Source organism: Rhinolophus hipposideros, assembly GCF_964194185.1.
Source record: "Rhinolophus hipposideros genome assembly, chromosome: X".
NCBI lineage: Eukaryota > Metazoa > Chordata > Mammalia > Chiroptera > Rhinolophidae > Rhinolophus > Rhinolophus hipposideros.
This window is the reverse complement of record NC_138046.1, coordinates 117904042-117924693: the sequence shown is the minus strand read 5'-3', so window position 1 is coordinate 117924693 and position 20652 is coordinate 117904042. Positions and strand designations below refer to the sequence as shown.

General features: G+C 42.1%; 1 protein-coding gene across 3 annotated transcripts in view; it reads right to left on the bottom strand.

Moving 5' to 3' along the window:
- Positions 1-352: 352 nt before the first annotated feature.
- The window catches only part of ASB9 (ankyrin repeat and SOCS box containing 9), a 27563-nt gene continuing 7263 nt past the window's right edge, over positions 353-20652 (bottom strand). For all 3 annotated transcript variants that reach the window (XM_081043922.1, XM_081043924.1, XM_081043923.1), the window contains 7 exons: positions 19232-19475; positions 13350-13429; positions 10982-11089; positions 7879-8029; positions 5777-5911; positions 4106-4297; positions 353-584 (listed from right to left, as the gene is read on the bottom strand). In XM_081043922.1, the coding sequence (XP_080900048.1) occupies positions 460-584; positions 4106-4297; positions 5777-5911; positions 7879-8029; positions 10982-11089; positions 13350-13429; positions 19232-19364 (924 nt within the window). In that variant the 5' untranslated portion in view covers positions 19365-19475 and the 3' untranslated portion in view covers positions 353-459. The remainder of the gene's footprint in view (positions 585-4105; positions 4298-5776; positions 5912-7878; positions 8030-10981; positions 11090-13349; positions 13430-19231; positions 19476-20652) is intronic.

The window sequence follows — 20652 nt, the reverse complement described above, 5'->3', positions numbered from 1 at the left end:
GTATTAGAAAATTCTGCCTCACTCCAAAGTTCCCCGGATAGTATCAGAAAATCTATACTCAACTCTGGTTTTCCTGTCCTCACTTGGGTAACTGGACAAACTGACCCCCCTGATCTCAGTGTGTCCCCTGGAGAAGGGCAGGGATAGTACCCACCTGGTGGGGTTAATGTGAGGGCTAAATTAGATGACGTACAGTGTTCCTAGCTCGGCGTTTGGCATGTAGTACATATTCAAAACAATAGTTATTCTTTTAGCTACCCTTTTCCAGGCCAGAGGGAGAAATGTCTTCATGCCTTCCAAGCAATAATACAAAAGTACCCAGTGTGTTTCCACTGAAAACAAACATCCCATTGACAAAACTAGCCAAGCTTTGTAACCTGACTTTATTTTAAAATTCCAATGGCCAGAACACTCGATAAGTTTTGTCTGTTGTTTTGTGACTCCATTCCTTTGACATATTTAAATGTGTAGGAGAAACTGTTTCACCTCCTCGGGGAGGAAGAGTCCAGTGATTTTACCACGCAGCTGGATGCCGAAGTACTTCCGGATTCTAAGGCGGCATAACTGCATCAAAGAAGGGGGCCCTGGAAAAAAATCAGACAGCCACACGTTGGTTTCAGTGACCTAAGACAACTTTTCCATTCCTTCTTTTAAAGCATACAAGATACAACATTGTGATAGGAAATAATTACGGTACTGTTTAAGATCATTTTCTGTGGTTTACAGGAGGCATTTTTCGGCCATGTTTTCTCTTTTCTGGACTAAATGAAATGAGTTTGTTAGGTTTTTATTTAGAACAGACTGAAAAAAATTCAAAGCTTAGTCTCACTAATGGAGGCTTAAGGGAGCTAATTTAGGAATTTCCAATAATGAAAATAAAATTCATGTTTAACGGCTTTCTTTATCTTTTACATTAAAAACCATAAGCTCATTTTTCTAGAAGAAAACATTTTTAACATTTGAGCAATTTTAAGATATTTGAACACAATGAGTTATCAGTGAATCATAAGCATATGTAATCTTAAATCATAATTGTTTTTATATTCTGCATTCAGAGCTAGCCCAATGTTTCAATTCATTGGTGAAAAGTGAACTAGCACAAACCTTGCATAAGGAACCAGCCAAGAGTTTACATTTTAGGACAGTGGTTCTCAACGGGAGTGGGGGTAGGGAGAAAGGAGGGATATTTTGCTCATCAGGGACACTTGGCAATGTCTAGAGGCATTTTGGGTTGTCACAACTTGGGGAAGGTGCTGCTGGCATCTAGTGGCTAGAGGCCAGGGATGCTGCTTAACATCCTACAGTGCATGGGACAGTCCCCAATGGCCCAAAATGAAAACAATGCGGACGCTGATAAACGCTGCTATAGGGTAAAAGGATGGAAAATGACTCCCACCACCACCTACACCCAATTGTCATGGGGATTCTCTTTTGGTTATTAAAACCGCTTTTTTAGAAAAGCAAAGCTATATAGCTCCAAGAACTCCACAGGGCAGTGGTCCTCAATCCAGACTGAACTTTAGAATCACCTACAGGAGGAAGGTGGCTTTAAACTACATGATGTTGGGCCCCGCCCCAGAGATGTTGCTTCAATTATTGTTAAGTGAGGACCATGCATCTGGATTTGTTCAAGGCACATGCCCCAGGGGATCGGATTGTGCCACCAGGATTGAGAATACAATCAAAGGACACAGTGGCTTCTAATTTCCTACAATGTCACCAAAAGCTACAGGATAAAGTGGATTGCATATTTCTCAGATGGTGGAGAACAAGGAGAGGGGGAAACAATACATACAATCAGAGAAATCAATGCAATATTTTCAATCAGGCCCTCATAGCACCTTCAGAAGGTCCCTGTTGGAATTTAGGATAACTTGCAGATTATATTCAGTGCACTCAAAACATATATTAACACGTTGCAAAAGGTATGCTGTGGGGAAACAACTTCATCTCATCTCGCTAAGGAACGCTGAAGGATACGACTAATCATCTGTGCTAGATACACCATGAGGGACAAGTGTAGGAGGTACTGACAAAGAATTACGAAGAACAAGACATCAGAGCAAGCCCAACGGGGAATCCGGAAAAGCAGAACATCCGAGCAAACTCGGTGCAGCTACCGATGCAAACTGAGTATCTGCTGTTTACGACAAGGATGATGATGTACAACTGTCACCTTAATCCCATATAAATTGACCTGAAAACCCACTACAGCTTCGTAGCCATTTGCCACACTCAATAATAAAATCAGCTCATTCTATGTTTCTGAATTGACATGTTGCTTTAGGTCTTCACTTCTTTTTTTCCCTCAGCAACACTCAAGATGCTTTACGGCCAAAGCGCATTCAGGAGTGGCTCCTGTGGAGCTGGGATGAAAAAGAGTCATTTTCAGTTTTCAGTGTTTGTCACAAGTACACACTGCTTTAGATGCTTCTCAAGGTGGTTGGGTCATATTCTTGAACTCCTTTCCGGGGACACTCAGAGACAGAAATGACTGTGTTAAATCCACAGATCTGGCTTTCTGTCCCCATTTCCCATGGGTGTTCTGCCTGCTGAGAGGTGACTTTACCAGAAGCCCAAAAATGACTCATGGACGCAAAAGAAGTGGCGATTCTCTCCAATAGCAAATGGCATTTTATAAACCAGTGGGATCATTGGCCACACTGTCACCGAAATATAAATAAAGGAATTAAAGACAACACAGGTGTCTAACAATAACTTTGGGAAATAAAGTAGAAGGGAAGACTCAGTGGAGGCAATCTGAACATTGTGTGTGTGCGTGCGCGAGTGTGTGTCACTTTATTACTTTAGGAGCTCCGAGGCACTTATGCCTTAGTGGAGCTCTTTCCCAACTAAAAATATATATATGATATTTTGAAACTGTGTTGGTGTAAAGATGAATATAATCCACGTTGAGTTTTATTCATTTTTCCTTCCAATTTTAAAAGGAATTAAAACATTTCTGTGGGCCCCAAGTATTGTGCTGTCTATGCCTGCTGGAGAAATCGGCCCTGTATATATAGACAGAATTTTTTGAAAACAAGAAATCTTCAAACTGCAGGTCCAGTTGCCTGGTATTTATCCCACCGCTTAATATAAAGGGCTTTTATTGGACTGTTTCTTGCACCTATGGTCAGTGTTCCCTAGCCCAGCTGGCATGGCTTGGGAAGTACAGGCCTTGTTTGGGGGCCCCAAGGCTGGGATTTGGCTGCAAGTACCCTGGAGTAGTGGGAGGAAGAGGAGAAAGGATTCCATGGCTACTTCACAATGGTGCCCAGAGCCAGCCCCAGTGCTCGGCATGTGGGGAGAAAATAAACCGATTACGACATGAGAATCCTTCTGCTAGGAAGCCTGCTGCAAAGTCCCACAAGCCCTAAAACTTCAAGTCCACACTGTGGTAAACAAAGCAGGTCCTAAGCTGGCTGCTCTCTTCCTCTAGGGACAACTAAGAATTCAGTCTGAGGGATCTTTGCTCCCCACCCCAGCCCACCTCCGACCTCACAGCCCAGGGAACTGCCCCTAACCCCTTGCAACTGCTCAACCACAAGGTCAGAAGTATCAGTTCTTATTTATGGAGGAATGTGGCCTTATTGTTGATTAACTTTCATCGTAAACGTTTCCAGATTGCTGTGAATCATTAAAGTCATACCTTATCACGCTCAGTTAGTTACATTCTTACCCCCAGAAACCAAATGCCCAGTAGTTGGGCCCATCTGTAGTACAGTAAAACATCGTGAGGACATTATACAGACCCAGAGAGACTTCTGCTACATCATTCTAAATAAAGCATGTTTTAGCCAACATTAATATGAAAATTTTAAAACAATATCTTCATTCTTTGAAAACTGGCCTATCTCATCTGTGAATATTAGATTACCCAAGATAGCCTGTCTCCCACATGCCAAACAGCAGGATGGTTCTTTACTCCATCACCAGTACTGTCCCTTGTTGAATACTAAATTACATCAGCCACCACAGTGGGTGATGGCAGACAACGATCCTTTTTATAGGACCAGAAGTCAGAACCCAGTCAGTACCTGCCTCCTGCTAGAACCCGCAGGAGTTTCTATGGGTTAGGGTTTAGGTTCGGGCAAAGGAGAAGCACCTTCTCTCTGCAAGAACAGCTGTAACAGAGGGCTCTCTGGAGACACCAGCTCTAAGGGACGTTTGCCTTCGGCATTCTTGGCCTGGGTGTCTGCTCCAAAATCCATGAGTATACGTGCCAGCAGCACACAGGATGTTCTGGCCACTGCGTGAAGAGGAGAGTCCAGACCTCGGCCTTGGTTTACGCTCACTCCTAAACAGTCACGAGAAAAACAGAGAGTCAGCTGAGGAGCAAAGTCCAAGCCTCCCCCTTCTCAAAGCACTGTGCCTCAAAATTCCCTAACAAAAGGGCATCCACAGTGAGGATAAGAATTCTCCTGAGAAAATGGAAGGTGGCTTGATTCCATTTAAAACATGGGGTTCATGCCATTTGACAATGTCACTGAATGTACAGCATGAGCTGTGAAGTGTATGAGGTTTAAAACCTCACCTGTGAGTGCAATACATAGGTGTGATACATACAAGAAAAATCATGGTGGCGTGACAGCTGCCCATTTTTAACAGGGCCCGAATATTAGCCAGTACAGACCTGAAGTGAGGCTAGATGGTGAAATCCCAAGGTCACAGGGAAAGTCGCAAAGTCCTCCTCTTTGGCAGCAAAGTGGATTTCTAGAACTATGCCAGCCAATTCTATGCCTACACTTTCAACAAATCCCTACCCCAGGCTGGATGCTGGCTCCCACTCTGACATATGGGGACATGTGGCTTTTCCTCAGTTGCTGTCCCTCTAGTAAAATGGGCATCTATGTCCATTCAATAAATGTTAACTGCATTGTTCTTGGCTTTGTGAGGGATGTCACACCCGGACGAGACAAAAAGAAAGAGAGAGCGAGAGAGAGGAGAAAGGAGGGAAGAAGAAAGAGGGAGAAGGGAGAAGGAAAGGGAGGGAAGGAGGGAGGGAAAGAAGGAGGAAGTGAGGGAGGGAGCCAGGCAGAGAGAGAGAAGAGAGAGAGAGAAAGAGAGAGAGAGAGAGAGAGAGAGAGAGAGAGAGAGAGAGAGGAGGGAGAATGAGAATGAGAATGAGAATTAATATGAATGAATGAATATGAATCTCCTAATTCATGGCAATGGCTACTAGATGAGTAGAAGGCAGTAAGAACTATAAGAACATTCAGGGGAGGAAAGATTACTGGAGTTTTAAAGAATAAACAGGACTCAAATAATTAAAGAGGTGATGACATGGTGTTCCAAGTTTTGAAGAGGGGACCGGACAACAGCAGGCAGGTGAGAAAGAATGATGCTACACAAGCTTTTTCAAAGATAATGTTTACAATGGGCTAAAAATGAGGCAAGTGCAATTTCCAAAACAAAGAGAACTAGTGAAGAAGGCCCCAAGTAGGAAGACTCAGCCTTAGTCAGGCAACTTTGGGAGTTACCCAGGGCCTAATAATATGATAGGAAGGAGAGAGGCAGAGGAAAGGGAGGAGAAAGTAACCATCATCAAGGACAACCCTGGGAGGAGATATTACCATCATCCTCATCATTATCCTCATTACAAGTGAGAGAGCTAAAGTGAAACAGTTTAAAACAAGTCCCCATGGGAACACAGTCAATATGAATCCCCACCTTGTCGGACTCCACTGCCCACAAGAACTCTGGGACATAGAAAGAGCTTTAAAATACATTTAATTTACTTTTCATTTTCTTTGTTTCATTTCCCTTTTTGTTTTACCTGACTCCAGCAGCTTCTTGACACAACCTATCTGCTCCTTTTCACAAGCCAGGTACAGGGGCGTGCCCAGGTGGCGGATGTTATGGTCAAGGTCGCCCCCATAAACTGCAAGAGACTGGATGCACTCCATGTGGCCTGCAGCCCAAAGCAGGAGAAAACAGTTACAGCACAAGTTCTCTCTCTCAGCTAGGAAAACAACACCTTCCCCATTTTTGTGTGTGTTTTTAAATCAGCCAGCAACTTATCCAAAGGACCAAAAGCTGTTTCTTTTGCTTTGAACAGGGAATGATTTTAAGCACTGCCATGAGTTCACAGGTTGACCACGGATGATATCTGCAGCTCCGGGTGGAACAGCAGTTGAGTTTACTGGCCATGGTAAGCAACCAGCAACCATCCGCCTTTTCCCATTGTTTGGGCTTCGTAATCAGTCTGAGTATACAAACGGAAGTGAGAGTTGGAGAGAGGGATGGAAGAACAGGGACTGAAGATGGACCTGGAGAAGATAGGGCACAGCATGGGTCATGGGACAGGGGAGCTCACTTACAACCTCACCAAGGACAGGCCCTGGGAGAGACAGGCCACAGTGGGCAAAGGCAAAGCTTAGAAGAAGCTGCCAAATGCAACATGAGCGGGGCCCAGTCTGGCAAACTAGGTTCAGGGAAACTGAATCAGTCATTCTTCCTTGGTCTAGAATGTCATACTTTAAACATTGCCCCTTTGCATTTCTCTTGTTTTGGTTCATGTATCCAGTGAATATGATGAGTTAGTATGTCTCTTAGTGGATACATGTCAATGCTTTGGGAGATCATTATAATAATAGTTGGTCCAGTCAAATAGGGCTGCTGTAAGGATCAGGGGGAGCCATTTTGTGAAAGCCACTGGGAAAACAGAAAGCCCTCTGGCAAGGTATGGGGATGGTGATGATGGAGGAGAAGGAGGGCGGCGGTGGCATTGGAGAAAAGCAAAACTTGCATTTTTATTTTTTGTTTCAGAGTTAAGAATATCAGAAAAAGCGTGGCTTTAAAAAAGTCTACACTAGATAAATAAGTTATAGGGATGTAATGTACAGCATGGTGACTATAGTTAACAATACTGTATTGTCTACTTGAAATTTGCTGAGAGAGATCTTAAGTGTTCTCACCACAAAAAAAAAAGGTAACTATGTGAGGTTATGGATGTGTTAATTAAGTTCATTGTGGTGATCATTTCACAATGTATATTAAATCACATTGTACACCTTAAAGTTATACAATTTTATTTGGCAATCCTACCTCAATAAAGCTGGGGAGGAAAAAAGAATTCCCCTAAACCGTATGTAACAACTTACATTCCCCAAACTTGAAAGTTTGTTTCACTTAGCAAACTTAAGTAGCCTTGAGACAATATTCTTTAAGGCCTTTAAGTAGAAGGATATAATTAGTTTTATTAAATAATTTGATTTCTATGGAGTCATGGGTTTAACAATATATTCAACAAATATTTTTTTTTATTTGTTTTATTTTTACATCCCTCACACCGTGAACGCCCCTCCCCCCATCCACCACCACCCCGACCTCACACCGAGCCATCACATTATACACATAAAATTATAGTTGGCATTCATTAATGTCCAGCTTCTGGTGTACAATGCCATGACCAGGCATCCACAGCATCCCTGAGGTGGTCTCCCAAACAGGACACATGCCCCTCGGACACCCAACCAAATCCCCAAACACTATTGAATAAGATATTCAACAAATATTGATGAATAGTCTACTATATGCCAGGCTTTGTTTCCGAAATACAGCAGTGAACATTCCAAATGCTTTCAAAAGGTAGCTCTCAAACAAACTGTGCATCAGAATCATCTGTAAGGCTTGTTAAGCAAAACACAGATGGCGGGATCGCCCCCCTACCCCTGACCCCAGAGTTCCTGATTCAGTGGGTCTGCCATGAGGCCCAAGAATCTGCATTTTTGTGTGCTAGGTCTCACTGATGCTTCTGGTCTCTGGACCCCACTGTGAGAACTACTGCTCTAAAATAGACCTCCTCTTCCTTCTTTCTCTCAACAATAAGATCCCTTGAAGGAGTGGTTGGAAAACTTAACTTCCCAGTAGCTTTACCTCTCTTAGCAGCTTCGTGGATAGGGGATGCCAGATCACTCACGGGGCAGAGGCTGGCTCCATGCTGCAGAAGCAAGTTCACGCAGTCCTGGCTGCCGCTGACACAAGCATTAAACAAGGGAGTGTGCCAGTCCATGGTGATGCCATTCACCTGGAAAGAAAAGCTCCACAATGAAGACAGCCTCTGGGGTGTTCTGGGCTCAAATCTACACTCTACCACCCCCAAGCTGTTATTTAACTTCAGTGAGCCTTACATTCCATGGCTATAAAATGGGGACAAAAATATCAAACTCCATGAAGTTGATGTGAAAAACTGAATGAGGCATGGAATGTAAAGCACCAAAAATGTTAACGGGATGTTCTATCTGCTCCATGCCTTCCCCAGGAACATGAACTTTGAAACCAGTTAGGATATTTCCATACCTTACAAACGAATCTCTTTATTTTAAACATTTCATCCTAGACCCATCCCACAGAAATCCAGTTTCTTCAGAGCAGTCAGAGTAACTTTTTAAAATTGTTAATGTATCATTTAAAAAAATTTTAAACATGATTTTTATACAAATATAGACTGAACACATGCCAAAGATTTTTTTTTAATTCATTCATTAACCACTAAGATGGTAAGGCTGGCTCAAAGGAGAATGTATATAGTCAGTCAATGGAATGCTGAAATAAATTTGCTACTAAACACAAAATTGGTTAATACCTTATAGGGCCATAAAACTATAATCTTTGGGGCTATCTTTCCTAATGTTGGAAATCAGACAGAAACTTACATGTTTGCATTGAACTTCACAGGATTTGGGCTATAATTGAATAGGAAAGAGCAAAGCCAAATGCAGATGCATTTTTCTATATTGTTAAGAAATTCTTTGGTGAACCTGTTAAACAAGAACATAGTCCTGGCACAAAAGATGCCCAGGGGGTGCAAAATTTAAGAAGACACTCCCTCCTAGGGTTGTGAGAGTGCTGCACGCCCCTGAGAGTGAGCAGCTCTTTCAAGTTTGCACCCTGGGCACCTCTCGTCTTTCCTTAGCCCTAGCCCTGTTTCCAAGTGTTGGGTATGTTTTCTTAACCAAAATAGAAACCTGATGATGTTTGTATTCTTATCCCTCTCACCCACTCTACTCTCCCGCTATAAGGAATGACTTGAAGTCACAAAAATATTCTCACTTTCACTTCCAGGCCTTTGCATTTGGTGTCCCTAGTGGGTAGGCAGTTCATATTCCCCCCCCCCCTTTAGCTGACTAACTCCAACAGGTCCTTGAGGTTTCAGCTTAGACATCACTTCCTATACGAAGCCTAGTTTGACTGCCTCCCTCCCCATCAGAAATAAATGGGTGAGGAACATTTCTATGTGCTCCCAACAACCCTTACTATTAATACTTATTACATTGTGGACATTTGTAAAAATGGCCAGAGTTTCTGCACCGCATGTAATGCAGCTTTGCAATTCTTCATAAGATGAAGACTATTTTTTCAATACTTGAAGCTGGGCTTGCCCATGTGACTTGCTTTGGCCAATGGATGGGACAGTAACAAATGTGTTCCAAGCAGAGAGCTTGCCCTCTTTTGTGGCTCTTGGAATCCCTGCTACCACGTAAATAAGTCCAGGCAGCCTGCAAAAGGATGAGAGACCACATAGAGATTTTCTGGCTCCCCAGACATCTCGGCCATACGAGTCAAGGTCATCACGAAGCAGCCAGCTCCAACCAACCTATCAGCTACCCTCAAGTACATAAGTAAGCCTAGCTGAGGTCAGCTGAACCAGCCCAGACCAGAAATGCTGTCCAGCCAATGCAACGAATTGGGAGATAAATAAATGGTTGCTGTCTTAAGCCATTAAGTTAGGGTGGTTTGCTACCCAGTAAAAACTAATGGATGAAAACAGTGTATTGTAACTGCCTGCTGTGGCTGAGATGCTATGCATTCAACAAACCTATTCCCTCTCTCTTAGGCATATAACCATACTGTGTTACCCAACTTCTCTAGCAGTTGAGTGTGGCGGGAGATCTGACAAATGAGATGTGGGCAAAGTGATATATGTTACTACCTGGACCGGTCCTTAAGTTTTCTGTGCACAATCCTCCACATCTTTTCCCCTTCCAGCCACCTGGAATGGAGGCTACCTCTAGAGCACACGTGGAGATCACTTACTGAAAATTGTGGAGCAGGATGGAAGAAGCCTGTATTCCTGAATCACCCATGGAAAAGAGTCACCTAACTGGCAACACCCACACTGGAATGTCATTGAGCAAGAAATACACTTTCATTGTATTAGGCTACTGAGACTTCAGGGCTTATATACTGAAGCAGCTAGTGTTGCAGTCAGTAAAAAACCTGTTTATCTGGCTGTCTCCTCATTCAATTTATAAGTTCCTGAAAGTCTTTATCCAGAGTTAGGCATATAATAAATGCTCAGTAAATACTGGTTGAGAGAATATGAGAACCTCGTATGTAATTTTCTGATCAGATTTTCCCGTCACTTTTGAGCATGAGGAGACTTAGTGAATGGAAGATGTACTGGTACCTACTTTCAAATTCAATGATTCTGTGGCTCTCTTCCTCTAGGGTCTCTCATGGCAATCCCGATTCTCATTCTCCAAATAATCATATACCTTTTTGTCTGTCAATCCTTGCAATACCACAGTAAGTTACACAACTATTTTTGGTATTTCCCCCATTTTTCACATGGAGACGCTAAAGCTCAAAGAATAAGGCACTCGTCTGAGTTTCCAATGTTAGTAAATGGTAGAAATGCTCTGGGACCATTATTTAGGTGTCGAGCCAAATGTTCTGTGTTTTCTACAATATTTCACTACCTTCAAGGCCATAGGAATGAAGACAGAAATCGAACAGCTAATTATTAGTAGTGACTATTAAAGAAAATGATACAGACTCGAACCATTACTTTCTAGCTGAAAATTCAGTATTTCATCTATTGCTAAAGCAAATAAGCTGGAAGGACACAATGCTTTTGAAAAATACCCCTCTTCATATTTCATATAAGGCTAAAAAAAATGCTGCAAATTATTCTGAAGGGATAGAAATAGTCATTTTTCATTCATTGTTATTAAGATGTTATTTGAGCTGTACTTACCTGAGCTCCATGCTTCAATAAAATGTTGGCACAAGAGGGGTGACCTCCAAGACAGGCTTCATGGAGTGGGGACACATGATCTGCTGTGATGAGGTTCACAGGCCACCCCTGGGAGAGAGGACATGGGCAGAGTAACGGGTGCAAAACATCAGTTCCATAGGGTTGGATTTCAGCCACAAATGCAGTACGACGACAATTCTTTTAAAAGTTAACCTGGCCTAAAATCTGACAGTACACTAAGGTATTGATAATGATGTAGAAAAACATGAATAAAAGAAGGATGTTTCATTCTGCTGGTGGGAGTATAATATTATACAACCACTTAGGAAAACAGTTCGATAGTATGTACCATATTAGAATTGATGCTACACATACCTGTTACCCAGCAATTTGACTCAAAACTGACTTGCATTTTGCTCTCACCCTCTTGTCCTCTCACTTGTTGGCTTATTGTTTTGATGAGGACCATGACAAGGAACTATTCTTGCATGTATCCCTGCATGGTTGGGCTGAGCCTGTTATGCTCCAGCCTTCAGCCATGAGGAGAAAATTTCTCATGTAACCACTCGTCAAAGAAGGATGGGAACAGCTCGAAGCCAAGCCCAGCCTAGATTAGCTGACGCAGACTCGTTAGCGAGAAACGTTTATTGCACGATATCACTGGGTTTGGAGTGGTTGGTACACAGGAAGAGCTTACTAATGCAGGTAGGTGTTGGAATGCTCATTCTATGAAGGCAGAAATTGAGGTTCCAGGAAGAGAACTTGCTGAAATAATGTGATAGAGCTTAGATAAACACATGGTTCCGGGTGATGTTCAGTAACCATATAAATACTGAATATAAATCAGGATCCGTCCAATTTAGTAAGTGACATATGAAAGATGCAATGATCATTTTTGTCCTATCAAAATAAGGTAAATGTTTCATTTTATCTGAGAAGCAGCTTAACTTCTTTTAGCTAGAGTTTTGTGCTACTATCTGTATTTCTACTTATAATAGGCTGTTGCTATCAAAAACAGCTTAAGATAGTGGCTTGGGGTAGTCTGACATTTTTCTCTAGAAATTGTTTTCTTATAGGAGGATTACTTAGTCTAGAAAGGTCGAGGAAATTGGAATTTTTTTAAAAAGCATATTTATTTTCACTAACCACTGCCTGAAAATTATCATGTCCTTCAATTGTGCATTGAATTATGAATGTAGACAGCAAACCAAGTGCTGTAGCACTATACAGGACTATCATGGAGAGGAATTACAGATATTTTTATTACACTTGTTACAGATATTTAAAATATCCAAAATATATGTTCATGCTACTTAGCAATTATGGTTAGTCATTAGAATCACCACGAAATCATATTTAGTTCATTACTAAAGAAGTTCATATATTACTCTGTCACACACTTGTCGTTTAATATTTTGATAGGTTTCCTTTGTGTTTTGTTTTATGTATTTAAAACATTAGTCTAACAATGGGTTCATAGACGTTGCCAGAATACCAAAGGGGTCTATGGTACAGAAAGGGCCAAGCGCTCCTAACTTAAAAGATCTATTATCTTTTCAGAGAACAGAACATCCTGAACAAAAACTTTTTTAGAATGTTGAAGGATGATCTTAACTGCTTTCTTAGAAGTGCCTTTGCTTAAGATCCACCAAAATTTCAAAACCAGCAAAACTCAAATTAATGTGTACTTGAAATTACACCTGAGGGGCAGAGAAATTAATATCAAACTGGGCAGAGCCACTATCAATTGGAGATTCAATAGAACTGAAAATGTCTCAGAAATTATAAGATGACATATTTAAAAAGACATTTTCAAGCATGTTTTTTTTTTATATCAGGGGTTTGCAACCCCAGCACCACGGACATTTTGGGATGGGTAATTTTTTGATGTCCTATGCAATGTAGTATGTTTAGTAACATCCGTGGTCTCTACGTGTCTCTCTATCTACTAGATACCAGCATCAACCCCTCACCCCCATCCCAGTTGTGACAACCAAAAGTGTCTCCACACATTGTCAAATGTCCCCAAAGGGGCAAAATCACTCCAGTTGAGAACCAACATCACATGATAATTTTTAGGAACATAGTTTATCAAATAAAATGAAGGCAACTCGAATGCACTCATTTGCCCATTATTCATTCAATAGATATTTAATACAGCACCTACTATGTGCATAGAATTCTGCTAAATTCTAGTAGTAGGCCAGCCTCCATATATAAAATATAGTTGGATAGGACGAGATTCACCTCACTTTGCTGAAGATGAATTTGTATCTTAATATCAGACTGTGATTTTTTTTTCTAAACGTGGTGAGCAATAGGATGTGCTTAATATTTATCTTATTTTCTTTTGCAAAAAGCTACCTACCTGGCTTATGAGTTTCCTCAAAGACAGCAGACTCCCATGGATGGCAGCGTCATGCACAGGAGTCCGATCAGACACAATATCTGTGGAAAGGGAGGAAGGGGTTACATCCTTCGAATGTACTTTAGACCCAAAGGCTCATCCTTGCCCATCCACCAATAAAAGTCTAATGGGACTTATTGGATGGAGACGTTGGAGTCAATCAAACAAACTCTCATCAGGACTTCAGCATTTCTCCCCTCCATTAACGTTTCCTGTACATGGTTTATTTGAAATGTCTAAGGGGCTAAAGAAATAACTGCAGCCAGTGTCCAAATTAAGGACAAAAGAGGGAGATTGGGATGACAGATGGGTTACTGTACTTCTACTTACACACTGATTTCAAAGGCAAATGGTCCATTTAGTTAAGTGAGAGCTTCACTAATTACCAGCATTAATGTGTTACGCTGTGGTTGCCAGTCTAGTTTCCCGCGTGAAATACAAACTTTGGCATCACAGCAAACAGTGCCATAGACTAATAGTAGTAATCAAGTAATTACATACACCATTAGGCTTGGAATCAAATCTAAACAGAACCATATCTATTTATGGATTACCTCCTGTTCCAGAATCAAGTGCAAATTAGAGTTCAGTCTGACCTTGTTAACAGGGACATTATTTACCCCCCAAAGGCAGCATGGGGACGTGGTTAAGGGAAAGCTCTGAATTCAGACCCTCTTGTCTTCTGAGCTGTGGGTTCCTGGACAGGCCCTAAGCTTCAGTTTCCTTCTCTGCAAAGTGAGGACAGCAATATACTTACCCATGGCTTAATACCTGTTAGTTACTATTATTTTCCTTCCCGAATGCTAAACAGATAGTCTTGATTACATTCCATAATCATTGCTATTTAAAATAGCAAATTTGTTCCACAACTATATGGAAGGAACACACATTCTTAGGAAGGAAGCCTGTAAACTGTATCTGAACACATTAAATGTTTTCCTCTCTCTTTCTAATTGAGTATGGATGTAATCCGAATGAGGTGTAGACCTGAATTTTTCTCATCTCAAACTGCGTCTAGTTTCCAGAACAAACACAGGAAGTCAGAATGGGAGGAGGCTCCTCTGAGCTTGCTTGAGCTCCAGCTCTGCCTGCTTAAGTAAACACCACTACACACAAACAAGACAGAATGGTCTGATACTAGCCACGCCTTTTAAAGGAACTCATATGTCCTAAAAGCTGAGAAGACCTGGACAACTTTGAAAGGCCCTAAAGGAGGAGGTGAGAGCACTTTGTACTTAACATGTGTTGGCTGAGGTCGGCCTGCTCCATGGAGTTAGCAATGTCCCGGAAAATCTGTCCCAGTGAGCCAATTACCATCCTTCCAGATGGATTTATGAAGCATGTAATAGGTAAGGGGAAGCTGGATGAACCCGCCCACTCACTGCCCATCCAATGCTTTCCTTCTGGTCTCACTAAGGTACTTGAGGCACCTTAGGTCAAGTGGCTTTTCCTACCTCCAAAACCTTATGCTCAGTACAAACTCAGTGTCCTCAAAGCATTCTCTGAGGTTCCAAATTCTCTCAGGAAAAGCACTGCTGTCTCTAGCACTCACAGCCTGCAATCCAGACTGCAGATTCAGAAAGATTTCCCTCGAAATTAGTATTAAAAGGACAATTAATTCTATCCTGTTGGTGCTAATGCAAAATACCATCCACACAGAATCTTGAGTGAGAAGAAAGAGCCGAAAATTGGAAAAGGTTTTGAAAATCAGTCGTAAATAGATTTGCAAATGTACCCTTATGGATCACCGTGTGTGTGATGATTAATCTATTTTTCCAACCATGGGCTCAGCTGCTAAGAAATAGAGCTGCTACATTCCTCAACCTTTCTTGAAGCTACCTCAGATCATTAGAGGTGACAGCCTCAACAGTCCAGGCAGGTAATTTGGGCCCTAAATAGTAAGTCTGTTCAGGTTTCATTAAAATGATGCAATTATATCATCAAGTGTAGGCAAAAATGGACTGTACTTTCTATTCAGTTGTCATGGAACCATTACTCCTATTTAGGGTAAATAAAGAATTATGTACTTCTCTGAGGGAAAAAAAAAGGCTACCTGAGGTCTGCTTCAGAAAGTAGCATTTACAGAGCAGACTCTGTCTTGGAGAAGCACAGGGTGTTGTCCTGGTAGATGGCTGACAATATCTATCTGTCTAACAACTTTATTGAGTTATAACTGAGATACTATACAACTCACCCACTTAAAGTCTATAATTCAGTGGGTTTTGGTATACTGATGGAGTTGGGCAACCATCACCACAATCAATTTCAGAACATTTCATCACCCCCAAAAGAAACCCCGTACCCATTAGCAGTCACTCCCCATTTCTAGTACCTTCAACCACTGGAAAACACTGATCCACTTTCTGTCTCTCTGGATTTTCCCATTCTGGACTTTTCATATAAATAGAACCATACCATATGTGGTCCTGTGTGCCTGGCTTCTTTCACTGGGCACACTATTTCAAGGTTCATGCACACTGTAGTATGTATCAGCACTTCATCCCTTTTTATGGCCAAATAATATCCATTGCATAGATAGACCCCAATTTATTAATGCATTAGTTGATGGACATTAGTGCTGTTTCTACTTCTTGGCTATTATTAATAATGCTGCTATGCACGTTCATGTACACATTTTTGAGTAGATGTATGTTTTCAGTTCTGTTGGGTATACAACCTAGGAGTAGAACTGCTTGTATAATATGGTAACCCAGTGTTGAGCCTTCTGTGGAACTGTGGCTGGACCACTCGATATTCCCACCAGCAGTGCATGAGACTTTTCTTCCTGATTGAAAGTCAGTTTAGACTAGGGCTTGGTAAGGCTATCACAGTGTGCTTATATTCTTGCCCAGAAGAAAAACTTGGGCCCTTGTAAAACCAAAATTTATCTCAAATTTATACAAGGACTTTAACCTCAACACGTCTCTGAACAATTGAGTGATTGTGTACAGACTTAAAATTGTGACAATGAATGGTTGACATTTTTCCTAGCATTGAGAGCATGAACTATGCATGTGTGTATATATATATGTGAGTATGTACATGTGTATGTGTACATATACATATATACACATACAGTTTAGCAAACACCATAATTTGCAACATGGATTAGTCCACACACTTTCTTTAGCTCTTGAGAACACTGAGGAGATATCCAGGAGATGTCTCCCCAGGGTTTTCCAGAGCCCACCCCCCCAAGCAGGCAATGAGCTACAGGCTCAACACGTGTGAGTTACACCCAGAAGCAGCTTTGCCTGCCTTTCTGCTGATAACTGGAGAGAGCACAATCAATGGAAAGGAGACCTTTTCCTACCAGAACACGGATGATGCTCACCGTAGGAGACTATGAAGGGGAGAGTCAAGGTCACAATCCCCTTTCTACTGACCCCACCAAAGTCTTTGAAACTCAAGGGCCATAATCTGTATATAACATATTATCCAAGCCCTTGGTATATATGAAAGATTCTTCCCCAACACTGTTCAGTCAGGGTCTATTGGTTTTACTACCAAAACATAGATACTACATGAGGTCAATGGCAATCAGTAACTCATGGCTAAATGGGGCCAGGGAGATCTAATGAAACCGCTCCATAAGTCCACCAATTAGTGCCATTAAACTTAACTTTTCTTTTAAATTGAGTCTCCATCAAACTTACAACACATTAGGAAAGCTGCCATTTCCTTTTTATTGCAATTTCTGGAATGATTTTTAAAATTTTCATTATTTCAGAAGAGATTGAAAATGCACTAATTGGTACATTCTAAAAAGATCTACTAACGGGGCCATCGAGCCCCCAGTGAATGCTGGGCCGTAGCATAAATCTATCTATCTTGGGAAACATTTTGCAAGGTCAAGGGGTAAAAAAGAGAGGTTGGGTTTCTGTGAGATGGCGGAAGCATTTGTTTTCAGTCTTTGGGACATGATAGGGTAGGAATGAGCCCAGCCTATCTGAGGTCTCTGACTCCCAACCTGTATTCATCCCCCCGCCTCAGTCCCAAGTCATCAGGCTGTGTGTTGGCCATTGGCACTTTCATGTTCAAAATAGAACTCCTTATCCTTCCTTCCTCACTCTGCTCCCAAGCCAGCTCCTCTGCCCAACTTCTGTCTTATCTAGACTGCATATCTGACATTAATTTAGGCTTAAAAACTTTACAGTTTTGGCTGATTTCTCTCCTTTAGCTCCAACATAGCCTGAGTTTTCTTTCTTTTGAAATTATCACTTATTTGTGCTTTCTCTGTCATTTCCAAGTTTGGTCCAAATGCAAGGTTCATGCTTGGATTAGTGCAGTGGTTATCAAAGTGTGGCCCCCAAACGGCACCGTCAGCATCACCTGGGAGCTTGTTGTAAATGCAGATGCCCAGCCTCATCCCAGAACTACAACTGTGTCAGGGACTCTGAGGGTGGGGCCTAGCCGTCTGCATTTTATCAAACCCTTCCAGGCGAAGCTGATGCACATGAGAGTTTGAGAACCTGTGAGTTAGTGCTGGAATTTCCCATGACCCCTCCACAATCCATCCTGACTGTGGCTACCAGTTTAATTTACTTACAGTCTTCATGATTGCCAGGTCTCTGCTCTAGAATTATCGATGGCTCCAAATTCCCTGCCTCATGAAGGTTAAATTCTGCCACCCAGCTTTTGAAGGCTCATTATCACGTTTCATCTCTCCAAACTTTTTACTAGACTCCCTAAGACACTCTGCATTCTAGCTGTGACCGTGTGTTCACTTTTTATGTACCACATATAATGGGAGTGCCAAAAAAAATGTGTGCAACCAGAGTTGTCTTAGGACCTCTAGAAACCCTAGTGAACATCAACATAATACTTAGCTGTAAAAAAATCATGCGGAAGTCAAGCAAATTGCTGATTCTTTCCCCAATTGATTGGTTCACTGCTTTAAAAATATATTTATGAAATTCATTTTAAAAAGTGATTTCGTGTGCCACTCTCTTTTCTACTGCTCCAAGTCTATGCTCAATAATCCAGTTCTGCCTTTTCAGATCCAAATCCTATTCACTGCTCTGCTCATTTTACAAGCAAAATGGGATAAATGAATGAATGAGCAGTCTTACCTATTTAGTAAGTCCAAGGAAAGGCACTGTGTAGTATTTTATTCCTTATATTTTCCCCCATTTCAGCCTCCATACAGTAGGAAATTAATAAGCCCTAGCTGACTGCAGGGTCCCTGCATAAGTCCCTTTAATTGCAAGTGTTCGGGGCACCCTACCAGGGTGCTGAATATAACAATCTCCCCTCTAATGCCTACACCCAGTTTTCAGAATACTTTCAGTTAGCAGCCACCTGCTGAATTCTCACAGGAAAGGGCTGTTGCCTGGAGGTGTGAATATACATTAGCAAAGACAGCACCTGACAGGTGAGACTCATGCCTGTAAGACACTTCTCCAAAGGTTAAAAAAAAGGCTCCTTTTAAAGTGAATCGATCATGTTTGAACATGCTTCATAAACCCAGCCCCACCTAAATGCCAAATACCTAAAACCTTTTGAATCAAAGTTTTAGCAGCCTGCACAAATGTTCCTATTTATAAGTAACTTTTAAACCTCCAATGTAATGTAAGTGATACATTTGAGCTTTAGAGCTGAAGTTTTTACTGGAGAATAAACTGTGACAGTTGACTTTCTATGGTCTATAGGACTCTGCACATAGAGGTGTACACATTTTTGAACAACCGTGTAAAGGATATACGCTCACAAGCTATGGACATCGGTCCAATAAGTGCCCCATGGACTCATCTCAGATGGAGCCACTGAAATTGTCCAGCCCTATTCTCTCTCCGTTAAACAACCTCTCCCCAGCACTCTGATTCCACAGCCCCTAGACTCACGGCCCATCAATGGATTCGCAAGGTGTCTGGTGTTAGGAGGGCCTCTTGGCTTCTTCAGGGGCTTCCTGCCGGTCCTGTCCTGTGGTGCACCATCCCTGGTGCTGTCCTGGGCTGAACAAGCTCTGCGTTCCATTTCAATGGCTTGTGAAAAGTTTCAATTCCATGCTTCGGCTCCTGAGAAATTCCAGCAGCACTGCGGCCGGCTGAGCTGCACCGTCCTGGTCAGACGGTAGAGAACAACCGTCTGCAACAGAGAACAGAACAGGCAGGATAATCCAAGTACTACTTGTGGTCAGACACACACACACACACACACGCACGCACGCACACGCACGCACACGCAGGCTCCACCTAGCTGGCTGGAGGCTGGCCAAAGCCAACGACAGCCCCCCAGCCCCAAGTCTACAAAGTAGCTGATGGCCCCAAGTCTACAAAGTAGCTGATGTCATGTCCTTTCCAAAACTGAGACCAATCAGTAAGGAAGCCTTGGGGTTTTCAGGAAGGAAACAGTTTGTAAATTTTGGAGAGTGAAGGAACAGGGTGGGAGTATAGGAAACCTTGCTCCTTACTGCAGCCTTGTTCCCCTGTCCCAGGATCCCTGCGGTATTTGGGGGCTTCTTGTGCAGACAAGCCCCAGAACCCAAGAGCAGAGAAAGCTGGTGTTGCTGCAGCCCTGCTGAACTGCTCACTCCGCAACATGCCCAGCACGCCCTGGCCATCTACACATGTGGTTCCAATTTTTCTGGGAGTTTCGTATGGGGAAATGTATACGTTACAAACATGCAGGTTTGGAAAGCACTTGTTTTCTTTCTTCTAACTGCAAGGATTTTATTAAATGCCCTGCTTCACCCTTCCTCCACACATTATATTTTAACTTCTAAGTAAATAATTAATGGTTGTTATTGGAAAAACGGATTGCTGGCTGGCATGGGGGCATGGAAGAGACCTATCATCTTTGTTAAATATAAAAAGTTTTACTTTGTGAAGGCTTTACCTTTACAACACATTTGGGGCTTTGCACATGTGTCTTTGCAGATACACCATTTCCCCTCACCCCTGGGTGCTGGTTCAGACTGCCTGTCACTCTTAGACTCCGGCTACTTCTCTCTTCCAGGTGACAGGGGATTTTTCTTCCCCGTTTGGGAAGGCACTGAGTGAGTCTTAAGCACAGTCTGGCTGTGAAATGGCACACTGTTTTTAAATGCCCAAGATATAGCCTCACTGTTTCAGATTTATGGATCCTCAGTTGAAAGACATAGTAACAATTGTTAACAGTTTGAGGAGAGTCCTTCACATTTTATACTGTATCTCCGTGTGGTACATATGTATACACATTTATCCCCTAACATTTGTCACATAATTGTAATTATGTTATATTGTTCTATGCTTTTTACACTTATTTGTCTTGGGGATCTTTCCAT